At 40.5% G+C, this 14,112-nt stretch overlaps 1 protein-coding gene across 3 annotated transcripts in view; it reads right to left on the bottom strand.

The window, feature by feature from the left end:
* Positions 1-14,112, bottom strand: part of SLC4A4 (solute carrier family 4 member 4) — a 336,115-nt gene that overhangs the window by 279,727 nt on the left and 42,276 nt on the right. For all 3 annotated transcript variants that reach the window (XM_057726750.1, XM_057726751.1, XM_057726752.1), the window contains exon 2: positions 11,937-12,010. In XM_057726750.1, the coding sequence (XP_057582733.1) occupies positions 11,937-12,009 (73 nt within the window). In that variant the 5' untranslated portion in view covers position 12,010. The remainder of the gene's footprint in view (positions 1-11,936; positions 12,011-14,112) is intronic.

The following is a 14,112-nucleotide window of genomic DNA, read 5'->3' as shown; positions in this document are numbered from 1 at the left end:
CACTTTATATAACAAGAAATAGATCAGTATGTCTAATCCTAAATACTTTAATAAATGAAATACAAATAACTTGTTAGCGTATTACTCACAAACCCATAAGAGTGTCCATAACCAGTTCTATTAAGAAATAACCAAAGCAACACCGCTAATTTACTTGTGCATAAATATCAGAAAACTCACTTTGAAAGGCATGGTGTAATTTTGCAGTTAACAGGGGGTAAAGTCAGCCCTTAGTTAGATGTTTGCACGAGCTCCACACTTCAAACAGACACCACTACTCAGGACAACGGATGATTTCTATTTCTGTATTTTGCATAGGGGCAATGTTTCACATAGAAAAAAAAATAATGCGTGTGTTTATTAATAGATAATTGCATGCTACATATGTGATCTATGTATAGACCATTCCGAATGCTGATTAGTAATCTATTTTATTATTAATGCTACCAATTACACTTAGGAGCAGGCATGCAAGTGAATAAATAGTAGAAGTGATGAAAAACAGGGAAAAACTTTTCTTCCCACTGAACTGCATGGGAATTTTGTTCCCTGAAAGCCTCCCAGGAATCCTTAAGGCAATTTGAGGTTTCCCAAGCAAGCCTGATAAGAAATCTGAGCTTGTGACCTGGTGTTTACTGAGCCTAGAACTTCTAATATTTAATATTTGATGATGCTGGTGGTGACGACTACAATCCCTAGGCAAGAACAAACAGCACGAGGAAAAGCTCTCAAACAGGAGCTGGGTGTATGGTGACTTAGCTCAACTCTCGGAAACATCTGCACCTGCCTTATAAGTGCTCGTTTTCAGCAAAATAGTTCTAATCATAGACTGTAGGTAAAGGTGAGGACCCTGTGACCACACACTGAAGTTACGTTTCCATTATAGCTTCCATTACTAACAGTTGATAACTGAAGCTAAAACTGACCAGCATCATATGAAGTCTGAATTAGTGAGTATTTTTTTTAAAGAAATATAACTCTATTATATCCAGCGATGATTCACTTTTAGAAATGAATCTAGGCCAGAAAGACCACTTGAAGGCACTATGGAAACCTTCCCTGATGAATAAATAGGACTAAAAATCATCTTATCTTTTATAAACTGTAGCTCTTGAAGTGCTCCATAGTCTCTCAAAAGCTGCTTCTCCAAAGTAACTTTAACTTTGCTCTAGCAAAATCTCTTTTATATTTATAACTATAGATATAAAATATAATCTATATTTATACCTATATCTATACACTTATATTGAGATTTATATATATAATATTATGTTATAGTGTGTGTATATATATATATATATATATATATAATCTCTATATATAGAGATAGAGAGCTAGGTATCATTTTTATGGACAATCCAAATCCAATAATGTCAATAAAGTGTCTTCCAATGTGTCTGATGCACAAAGGTAAGTGTTGTTCTTATACCTCCCTCCTATTTCCAAAGGGGAAAAAACAAAGTACTACTTCTCCTCCTTCCCACCTGCCTTCAGCCAGGATAATAACTTGTGAACACCCTCTGTCCTCTAGCTAAGGCACTCTAGAACATTCACCCTGAGCAGGATAAAAGGACCAACTTTAGATCAAGTCTAACTCGTGCCTCGGCCAGCTGTTTTAGTCATTATGCAGCGTTTAACTGGGCAGCAGAGGCAACACCTTCCATAACCTCACTCCCCCTCACCCGGCCCGGGAGCAACGCCGTGCCAGCTCCACCCTCCTCTGGGAGGGTCTCCCCCAGAGCACACACGCTGCGGGTGCCAGCCCCCAGGGCTCAGCTCTGTTGTCCTTTTATTTGACAGCACAGAGGAGAGTGGAGCCAAAAGGCCCGGGAAGGCCTGAGCCAGGCAGGGCAGGGCTAAGAGGACACCCAATAGGAAGAGATGAATCCTTGACTCACCCGGACACCCCAGAACCCCAAAAGAGCTGGATTATTTTAATGTGCAGTACACATGCAGTCAGACAAAATCCACCTGTAAGCCAAACACAGAGAACTGACAGTTTGCATTATCTCTCTTGTGGTCACCATTTGCGCAACTGAATGGCAAGTAGGGCTCGAAGAGAGAAAACAATGGCTAATCCAATGGTCATTGATAACCGGATTTGCAATTGCAGCCAGAGAGGCAGCTTAGACAGACACATAAACGCACACATTCACACTCTCATTCTAACCACATTGTCCATCTCTGACTCTATTCTGGCTTCCCTTTTAGCACTGGCCTAAGCCCTGGCTGGGCAACAGGAAGAGTAGTCTCTAGTCGCTATAGACAGATAATCCACCACATAGTCAACGCACTCACAGCTAATCAGGTATCAAATGTCTAATATTAGTTCACATAATTCCCTCCTCTCACATACCTGTATGCAGGTAAATGCAATGTGGATAACGCCCTGGGGCTAAAACAATGACCAAGAGCTAGAGAAAGTGCTACAAGAGACTTAAACTAGCCTAGTAAAGCCCAATCCCAGAATCTTCATGACTATGGTTTTCTACATGCACCCAGAAAAGTGGACAACATTCACTGACAGCAGCTCGTAATCATACGTTTAGAGTTGAAATGACCGGATTTAATCACCTGTTAAACCTCTTCATGTACCAATGAACCAACTAAAGCCAAATAGTTAATGACATAGAGGCCAGGACTCTTGCTGCTCCTGGTTATATAAGGTTTCCTTTCCCACTTTCCCACTACCATGGTACCAGCCCCCCACACTACCCGGGATTTTCCATTGTCTGCAAAATACAGCCAGCGGGGGCGGGGGGAGTTTAGGCCTTTCAAGTTAAGGGCTCAGGAATTCTTGAAAATGTTTCCGTCTTACAATCACAGAATGACAAGTTTAAATCCACAACCCTTAGTTCCATAAACTGCCCCACAATATGAAGATGTCCTGGCTGTGACGTCTGTCCTCCCACGAGCACCTGCGGTCATGCAAACAATGAGGCCAGCCAGGCCTCACATTTTCAAAAGTTCTCCCAATACCTTTTATTCTTCTCCATTTAGTTCTTTCTACTCTCTATTCTTCCAAGCTCGTCTTCCAGCCCTTATCTGTCTCCTTTTCTAAATTCTTTTCCCACTTCAAAGGACCAGACCTCAAGCATTCTTTTTTGGAATGAGCACTGCCCTGGCAGAGTCCAGAGGCCCTGGCCTCTTGTCCTAGTTACCCCAAATTACTATCAGCATTACTGCAAGCAAATCACTTTACCTTCTCCGAGGCACATCTCTGCATCTGTAAGGTGAGAACGTTGAGCTACATTTTCTCTAAAATCCCTTCTAGCTCTAAAAATTCTAAGAACAATTCTAAGTATTTTAATTGGGTACGTGTAATGGAGCACATAGGGGAAAGGCTAAAGGTTTTCTACTATTTCTCAAAGTCCCCTGGCAACTTCTCATGACGATAGCTTTCTCTCTGGGCACTCTTCAATCTACTCTGATTTGACTCCTTCCTAACCATGCCACCAATAAAATGCTAACAAAAGCCACCAATCACTTTTTTCTGCCAAATCCTGGTTACTTTTTGCTCCTCATCTACTTGACTCCAGGCATCACTCAGCACTGTCAATCACTGGCTCCTTGTTGAAAATGCTCTTCTCTTGGCCTCAGAGACACGCTTTTCTTGGTTTTGCTCCAGCTTCTATGATTGCTCAGTCTCCAGAGACTGGCAGAGCATAGCCCAGCCCAGTCCTCTTCTCACTCCATTCTCTCGCCTTGGTAATGTCATCCATTTCTATGGCTCTAAGTGCTAGCTATCTCCCTGGGATTCCCAAACTTACATCTCCATCTCTGACCTTTATTTTTAGCTCCAGCTTGTGTAGCCAAGCGTCTGCTTTAGAGTTCTACCTGGATGTCTACCTCAAACTCAAAAAGCTGGAACACCTACCATCCTCCCCTACTATTCTTCCAGTGTTCCCCATCATACAAATGGCACATAAGCCTCCCAAATTGCTCATAGCTGAAATGCAGAAGCAATCACCCCCACCCACCCATCTGTCCATCAGCAAGTCCTGGCGATTCAACCCATCTTTTTGTCCCCACTCTAACCCAAAACCATCTCTCAGTTGAATCTTAGCTAGTCTCCCCACTTTTATCTCTGCCCTCTTGGGATGCTCTTTGCACCCATCAGCCAAAGAGATTTTTTTTAAAGGTAAATTTTGTCTTGCCAACCCCTGCAGTGGCTCCCCAGTGCACACTCAATAAAATCCTAATTCTTTAGTACCGTATAAGAGGCCATGAATTATCTGGGTCCCATCCACTTCAGGCCACTCTCTCCCTTTTCATGTAGTCCCGCCACACGGGCCTTACCTTCACTTCTCAAACAGGCCTACCTCTTTCTCATCACCAGGCCTTCACACACGCCTGCCCAGGAGGCTCCCCTCATTCCTGACCCAGCTAACGCTCTTCACCATCTAGGTCTCAACTTAATGTCACTCTATGGGAGATACATACCTTGCTCTCCCATGTAAACTCACCCACCTACGTGATGCACTCTCTAAATTATCATATCAAACAACCTTGTGTCTGTAATTAATGACTGGTTCATTTGACTGCACATTAATTATGTCCCTATTTGAAATATATTATCACTTTCAATGATACATGTGAGCCTAGAAAAGCAACATATTAGAGCTTTATATCTCAACATGTTAGAGCCTAGAGGAGCAACATATTAGAGCTTTATAAGATATGATGTAAAGAACAGTAAGATATAAACTGTTCTTACCATTTTGATAAGCTTAAAGAAAAAATTAATATAAGCATTGTCCATCAGAGTTAATAAGAAGAGTTAACATAGATATTAATCAACAAATTTGTTGATCACCAGGTATCAGTAATAGCTTTATAGTCTGAGAGCATTCTGCAGTCACAGCAAGGACTGATGAGAAAGTATTCCGCATAAAGATAAATTACATGCAAGGAATATACCCAAGGAAGATAACATCTTAAATATGCACAGTTCATTCTGGGGATTTCAAATTAGTTTACTTATACCCCTAGCAAAACTAGGAGATAAGGAAGCACCAATGCTGTTTCTTTGCACGAAAAATTGAGATTCAGAAATTAAGTAATTTGTCAATGGCTTACTGCAAATATCAAAGTAGTTTTCTGGTATTATCCAAGAATCCTTAGAGCAGCTCCAGTAGGTGGATAAGAAGATAGGTTATTAACTGCACTGTGCACGAAGGAAACGTAACCACACAAACATGAGAGGCCTCATGTCACCCAGAAAGGCAAGGCAGAGCCAAGAACAGAAATAGGTCCTAAGACTCCTCGTTCTTCACCATGTTCTTTAACCCAAAGCACAGACTGAATAAAAGTATCTCAACCATCAGATACTGATTGAATTTGCCAAATACATGTATGCAATGGATTCGACTGTGAGCCTTCATTCAACATCCAAGACATTGTCTTTATTTTCCAACGGGGATAGAATCATGTTGAAGGATTAATAATCAACTGGATAGCAGGGTTTTGATTTAACTAATCCATAAATGTGCGATTCTGGCCCTCGAAAGCTGATATGTTGGCCAATTTTACTAAAATTCAAACACTCATTTTTATCTCCAGAAATTTTGGCCTTGTAAAAGTTATTGAGTATCCCACCCACCATGAAAAGAGTCGGTAAAATCATGTCTTCACAGGTTTAAGTAGAATCTGTTCTCCTTTCAACGTCAACAGAGTATCAAGAAAGGTGAACATGTTGGATATAGCACTTAGGATAGCCGCCTTCTAATTCTAACCCTACAGAAAGGTAAAAACAATTAACCAGATTTAAAAGCTTTTGCAGCTATTCAGGGAAGGGAGTTATTTAAGTTGCCTCTCTCTACTGCTGATTCAATGGATGTCACTCAGCACCCTCCCTCCCTTCACCTTCATCCCACCTGGCAATCAGCAGTTGCAGGGGTGCAACATTTGGAACCTCCTGTGAACTCCTACCATGGCAGGCTCTCACCTCAGTCCCCGAAATGCTATCAGCCAAAAGAGTAAAATAAAACAAAATCCCACCAGTATGCTCACCGCAGCAATGGGAAAGCCTCTACTGAGATTTATTCAGTTTTATTACATTCTTACTCTGCTCTCCCTCATCAGTCCCAATTTGTAATTCCCCCAATGACTCTGAATCTTGGAATGATAAAAATGGAGAAATACTTAGCTCAGGTTTGAATATTTAGTATTATTTCTATACTATTGCATAATCTCACTGAATTGGCACCTAAATTACATAACAGCCAGTAGGGAAGAGAATTATCCTAGTCTAGGCTGCAGAGCAGGGAAGGAAAAAAGGGGGGGGAAATTATACACATTACATATATCATAGACCCTTGAATCCTCCTCATTGATAGGAAAATATCATACACTTAAACCTGTGTTCCAGAAAGAGTAACTTTGCAGGCTTTCTTGGACATTGGGCATGCATTTGTAATCTACCCTGTATGCAATTATAGTTAGTATGTCTCTTCTTGGAATAGCAGATAATTTCACAAATTAGGGGTAATGTCTATCGGAACAGTCTAACCATGGAAATCAGATCTCATATCCAGAGCTTTAAGGGAATCAGAATGAGCCCAAAGAAAAAAAAACAGCAGGCCTCAGGAAACTTCCCTTGACCTTTTTAGCTTGCCTTTTCCAATACAAGACGCAGTAGGAAAGTGTGGTTATTAGGAAGGTAAGGGAAATGGAGATTCCCAAAAATAAATATGAAACAATATGTCTCAAAAATATGAGCAGATACAAAGCTTCGATAAAGAAACTTAACTATAGACAAAATTTGCTGCAAGTACATTATTTCAGAACTTCTGGATCCCTGTAAAACACAACTCGAGTACCACGTTCACTTTCATACGCTGCTTGCCATAAAAGAATGTAGTCATCTAGGACAAAATATGGCTTCCAGAGGGCTTTAGCCCGCACTACACTACCAGGGAATTCTCTACAATTGGAAAACTCTGAGAAGGGAAGTCAGATTCCAGTTTCAAAAACCCATGGAATTATCATCTCATTTCCTTGAAGCTCAAGAAATCTATATACAAATATTTAACTTCACTGACACAGCAGGAGGTGTCAGAGAGCTAAGTACGGCCTGCTTTAGGCCCTCTGGCGGGCTTTCAGCTGCGGCCAAGAGGAGGAAGAAGCAGGACACTGGGCTCAACCTGCTCCGGGAACCCTAGGTGTATTCAAGCATCAACCCTTCAACACTTCACCCCATTTCCTTCAAGCCCGCCAACGTGTGGATACATTGTTTCTTTTAAAAAGGCTTTTCCTTCAGCAATATTTGCCCAAGTATTTCCTGTGTACACACTGTTTCTGAGCAATTAGAGTGAACAGGGGAGAGGAGGCCAGCAGAATGCAACCGGACACTTCCATCCAGCGCTCAGAACAGCGCCGGCGCGGACTCAGCCCCTCCCTTCCCAGCCGGTAGGTTTTCATTCACTCCTTCTCGGCAGTTACGTTTTTGACCATTGTAATTAGTAACAAATGTCCACTAGGCCCCACTTTTCCTTTAGAATACTACCTCCTCCAACACACATAAATACATCATCACAATATCCTCTAGTGAAAAATAGGTTTAAGTCATTATGATTTCATGTCTGTAAAATGTTGAGATCCCGACCTCCAAAAATACAAAAGCCACCGTTTCATCATTTTAGTCTCTCTCCTCAAAATACAGAGCAGAGGAAGGAAAAAGAATAAAGTGGAGGTGTTTTAGGGACTTCTTCTTATCAATATAAATGATATAAATATATCAATAATCTTTGCAAAATCAAATAGGATTAATAGCAAGCACAAGATCATTAGAGACTATACCATCTCATTTGACTAACAGAGTAGTCTCCACTAGAAGTAACAGACCAAATTTCTAACTAAAAATTTATACAAAGATTTTACAGGACTATATGAAGTAATTCTATATATGCTTCATTTAGTTTATTTATACATTCACTTATTCATTCTTTCTTTTAACAAATATTTACTGAATGTCTACTTTGTTCCAGACCCTGTCCAACTTTTTTACTTTTATTTCCCTAAAAATAACCTTCCTGTAAATTCCATGCATTGTCAACAATACTCTCTCTCTTAATGTCCATCAGTAGACATGGGAATTTGTAGAATTATTCTTCCATTTGGACAGATGGGAGCATACTTCCTTTTGGACTTGGTTTTGAATGCAAGAGGAAAACCACAACAATATATCATAATGGCTTTTAGAGCACTGATCAGACTTCAGAAATGCAGACCCATTTCAGCCAATATTGTCTTGCTGTACTTTACGCTTCCTGAGTTGCTGTAGGCTTGATGTTAAGAAAAGGCCCCCGCTCGTGAAGTCAGAGTTGCCAAGGCTCACCAGGGAGTTACCTAGCCTTGCAGAGCCAAGGCCTTATCTCAAGGATAAGGTGGAGTTTGCTCTTTTTCCCCATTGCAAAATATGAGAATATTAAGTAATCTGTTTATATCACACAGATCTGAAATCCTGGCTGACTTTTTAAAGGATAAAATATCCATAGAATTTCCTCCTCTTTAGAAAAAGCTACCTGGGGTCTTTATTCCTATCACAACCTTGGTTCACCCAACAAAATTTGCCAATCTCCATTAAGTGTCTTTGAAATGAAAAATCAGTCTTGTTCCTTATAGTGGGCATTTCTGGGTCACTGTGGGTAACATCAATTTGTCATCTACAGACCAATTCTGTGGAAATGCTTGGGCTGGAGCTGGAGCCTTTTGGTACAGAAACAAATATGATATCTGAAATGTTACAAATTCTAATGAGTTTATCCAGAGTAACCACTCTATGCCAAAAATGTTAGCTTTACAAAACACAGTAAAAGGTAACCACTGAAAGAACAGATATACAAGACTCTATTTTAAAGATTACAATCGACACTTGGTTTCCTTCTTTAAGAGTATCTTTTTAAACCATTAACACAAATGCACATGAGGCAAATTATGTGAAAAACGAGCTTTAAGTCTTTAAATATATCCTACATAGATAAATTCATTATTTGAACAGAAGATGACTCCTCTTCTGACTCACTCTATTCTTAGTGAGTTTTGCAGCTGATGGTTTTCTATTGAGTTTTTAGAATGCGGATTAAGTGTCATGCCACCCACGGAGAGTAGCGTTGAACCAGGTGAACTGAGGGTGTGGTTGGAACGCTCAGCCTGTCTCCCCTTCTCAGCACTGCAGCATTAGAAAGAACTACCAGGAAGCATCTGACGCTTCTTGCCTTCAGGCTGAGCCAAATCCAGTCACCCCAAATTGGAGTGACCTTAAGAAGAATTTTAAAAGCGTAAACATTTCAGAGCAACTAGAGTTACTGGAGGTCACCCTAATAATTGTTTAATGGGAGTGCATCTTATTTGTGCAAATAATTTTATAAAACATTTGTCAAGTGTGCTGCAATATACTTCAACCATGTGTATCCAAAAAGCAAGAGAAATAACTACTTGGATAAAAGGAAACATTTGATAACAGAGATGTTAGGTGTTTCAGCTCCCTGTCCTTTGAACTTCTGATCCTTAAACTCAGAACACTTTCTTCTTCCATAAATGAACCAGAAACTCAGCACTTCGTAACAAAAATAACAATCTGCTTTCCTTCAAGTACACTCTTCTCTACACAGTTAAAAATACGAGATTGATTCATGTCCTTGAGGAAAACATTCCCATCAAAATCCTGATTACAGGTCTTGACAGTCAAATCATCTGTTTCTTCACTCTCAACCACTGGGACCTTGTATAAGCTACCAAGCCCATCTCCATTTCAACTTCTTTACACTTTCACCTAGAGTTACTGTAAAATTTAAGTGCCAGGTGAGAAAATGGGACGGTCAACTGGGAGGGCACTGAATTAGAAACAATAGTTCCTAATTACAGTTTCATGACTTGTACTGTAAGGAGCCCATACTGTTAGATGTTCTCCACCAAAAATGGCCATAAGCAACCGTCCTACAGGGCCTCAGGATTCAACAACAGGCAGCTAGCTAAACACGCTTTGAAAGAAATGTAATCAACCCAAGCTCTACTCAATGTGAAAGCTAATCATTAGAACAGAAGTCTTACCAGAACAGGAAAATACACAAACTTCATGTGGCAAGTTGAATCATCACAAAGACAATCAATGTTTCAGATATTTCTACCACCTTTTGTCTTTTTTGTTTCTCCTTAAAGAAACCCAGCTACAGATTTGTGTGCTATTCATTATATTGTTGTCTTAATTTTGTGCTTGAAAATCAAAGGGAAAACTTTTAGTGAAAGCCTTAAGAAAATCATGTACAATATCCTACTGCCAGTAGAGCACTGTCAATCCTAAAGACCTTACAAACTCAAGAAGTGGTTTATATCTCCTGTAAACTTAACTAGAAGGTTCTTCTCAAGGAACACACACACACACACAGAGAGGGAGAGAGAGAGAGCACATCTCATCCCCAAGTTTTCTCACTGATTTTTCTACTTTAATTGTCCTGAAATTACAGGATATTTGCTCAATCCTACAATATTTCTTTTATTCTAGTCTATAACTTTAAGATTCTTATCTCCTCTTTGACACAGGGACAGTGACAGAATCACCACAATGGAAACCTTAGCAGCATGGGTTACAAGAATCTTAAGACAAAAGTTTCACTCTTTTGCTTTCACTAACTTGGCATTTTCCCACAGTCATGTTGTAAAAGTGCAAGGAACCCATAAAACAATATGAAAGAAACTATTGTGGTTTCCTTTTCCTAAGAAACGTAAGCATCAAATTCTTATTAGTCTCAAGAGCGTACATGTGGGACGTGGGGAGACAGGGGGCAGGGGAAACCAACCCTCCAACACTACATGGTCAGAAGAAACTTACTAAGGAAACATAATGGCCACACTACTCAAACGATCCCAAGTGGCACAGGAGCAACACTTGCCTGGGACCTGGTGTTCAATCTGGTTGAAGACTCACCACAGAACACACAGTACCCACCTTCTTCTCCCCAACCCCACCGCCCCTCTGCTCCAAGTCCTTGGTAGGCATTCAGGAATTACCAAATGGTACCAATCAGACTTAAGTTTCCAAAATACATATGAATTCTTTCTCAGGTGATTTTAAAGGGCAGAATTTATGACATGGTTCACCAGGAAGTTTTACTTAAATTTATGAGTACTGTCTAGAACCTTGATTATTTTTAAAACTGTCATTATAAATGTTAGTAATATCTTATATGCCTGTGATGCCTTCACATCATTATTTTAATAAATATTAATTAAGCCCTGCCTTATCACTATCAAATAAAAAGTACTGTTCCCACATCATTGATAAGTCAAGAGACAAGAGAAGAAAAGGCACACTGAAAGCACCACAGCACCACCTAAAATTTAACTCTTATTTGGCTTTTAACTGGCACTGAGGAACATTAGCAAAAGATGTCCTGGAGATATTTTAAGTAAAAAATCCTTGTCCATATTTTTCCTAACGGAGATACATCCATAATTATCACTCTTTATATCCTCAGCTTGGCTCCATGTTTCCTGCAGCAATAGTGTCATTCTCTCTCTGTAACATCTGTTTCTGTACCCTGCAGGCTATACGAAAGAATATTAGCAGATACTGCCAAACATATTTATATAAATCTAGCAGCTTTCTTGAATTAGTCACTAGAAGGTAGTTAATATTATCTGGAAAAATATTTATTTTTGACAGAGAGGCACAGCTAACATAGGCATCTGCTTCACAGTAAGACCTTTTGGTTGTTGTGAACCATGCAGGACCACACTGATTCAGATTCTGATGGTCCATGGAAGTTCTTAGAATTACTTTCTGTGTTGAAGCAAAATGTGGAGATTAACGAAACTCCGCAGAAAGGCTTGGGTTTTTAACTTCAAAATTATAAGACGTATGAAATGTATGAGTGCTACTATCCACAAAGACATCGGTATATGAATATACACTTCCCCAGACCCATCAAGCTCACCTTCTACTTCTTCTTCATCACACACATGCTTAAGGAAGGAAGCCCCTCTGTCCAGGACAGCTTCATCCTCCATCCTATAGTAATAAAAAAGAAAAAAAGAATGCTCAGACTTCTCCTGGAGGGAGCCACCAGAGGCAGCCCAGCTCCTAGGCAGGTGAACCTGCAAGCTGCTGTTCATGTTAACAGGGCAGAGTCCCTCTTCCTTTGGTGTCTGCTGCTCCTTCACTCCTTCAGCTCCTCTCATCGGGTGCTTGAGAATATGCCGGTCCCACATCGCTTCAGTTCTAACCTTGACAGGGCACCCACGGGGACAGGTGAGAGAAAATCATCTCGATCCTGTAGGCTGGAGGTTGGGGGTTCTCCCCTTTGGGATTTGCCCCCAAAAAAAGACGAAAGGAAAAAAAAATACCAAGAGAGGAAGTTTGGTGTGCCTGGAGTGCTCGTGATGATCGTTTGTGGAAATCCAGCTTCAGTGCTTAGCTCTTTAAACACCCACTGCATAAAAATGTATACCCTCACACACACACGCACACATGCACACCCACCCACACACAGAAAGCGACAGGGAGTTAGGCTAGTGCACAGTGGGAGCCTAGCTTCCAGCCAGCCTCTTAATACGAGCACAGCCCAGTATTCTCTGTTGAGTGGCAAGCTTTGAGTCACATGTTGGCCTTACGGAAATCTGACATCTGAGGATTATCCGGCAACCCGGCTTCGGCAACAGCCACATATATATGCCCCCCCATTCATTCAGTTTCCACATTCTTATCACACGTCTCTCTCTAGGTATATCTGTCCTGTTAACTCTTCCCTGAAGGGCACAAAGTTCTTCATTTTGCAGCCACGTTATGCTGTCCTCCTGTCTCCTTACATAATAGGATCTCTGCAGTTTCCTATGCTAAATAAGACCTCAGGATCCATCCAAGTAATGACAGCGTTTGTACGGCCTCCCGATGCCAAACATGTCTCTAGTTTATAGAACGAGTTAAGGTTTATTTTCATGTTCTGTGACTCTTTTTCATGGCATTAACTTTGACATACAGAATTCCATGAACTCTATTTATAGTGAAAGCAGAAAGAAATCCCGAATTGCTCAAATGCTGCTTGTGTCATACTGGTCTAGAAACAAAGAACTTTCTCTGGGGACAGCTGCTCTATGTCATTCCATACATGAGCTCTGCCAGAGAACCAAATGTTCACTCTGTATTCTATTCATCCAATTACATGCTCGGGCATTGAACACTGCAGGTCTGTTTTCCATACTGTCTGTCTAACGTATTCTTGTGCTTCCCATCTTTGCTGTCATCTATGTGATATGCAGTGAATTCACTTTTTCTTCCTTTCTATTTGAGGAGCATCTCACAAAGCAACCATCTGAACTTAAAAAGTCAGAAATTTGGTGTCAGGTAGACCCGGGTTTAAACAACGTACTTCTACCTCTTAGCATTTGTATCACCTGGAGCAAAGTATCCAACTTTTTTGAGCCTCAGTTTTTCCATCTATAAAATTGGGGGTAATAACATCAACCTTGCAGGCTTGCTTTCAAATTCAAATCAGGCAACACACATGAAAGCACTCAGTTTTGTGCCTATTACACGTTTAACAAAGATAGGTTTCCTTCCTTCCTTCTTTCCTTCTTTCTCTTTCGCCTGACCTTTATTGGTGGACAATGCCATTAAGCAACTCATTACTTTTGGAAACTTGCAGAGTATCTTTTTTCGGGGATGTGGGTCTTATACACAAAAGTTCACCTTTTTCCTTCTCTACACTCAAACTAAAAATATAAAACTAAATGCAAACAGGAGATGGATCAGCCGGCAGAATCACAGTAGAAAAGAAAATGCCTTGAAGATCTGAGAGGTCAAGTCAGTTACCAGCCTCTGTGAGCCTCTGGTTCCCATGATGATTAAATGATCCAACATAGTCACTGATTCACCAAATATTTATTTAGTGTCTGCTGTGTTCCTGGCACTCTTGAGAGGGAGGGGAATACATCTGTGAATAAGGCAGACAAAATTCCTCAGAAACTAATAACAAATAGATGAACAAGGTAATCTTAGATACCATTAAGGGCTTTGCAGAAAAAATCATAATAACAAGGAAGGGGGCTACTTAGCATCAGGTGGTTCAGATCTGGCTTCTGAGGAGGTGACACTTGAGCAGAGACAAAAATGAT

This window comes from Hippopotamus amphibius, chromosome 3 (assembly GCF_030028045.1).
Source record: "Hippopotamus amphibius kiboko isolate mHipAmp2 chromosome 3, mHipAmp2.hap2, whole genome shotgun sequence".
Lineage (NCBI taxonomy): Eukaryota > Metazoa > Chordata > Mammalia > Artiodactyla > Hippopotamidae > Hippopotamus > Hippopotamus amphibius.
This window is presented reverse-complemented; position numbering and strand designations above follow the sequence as displayed.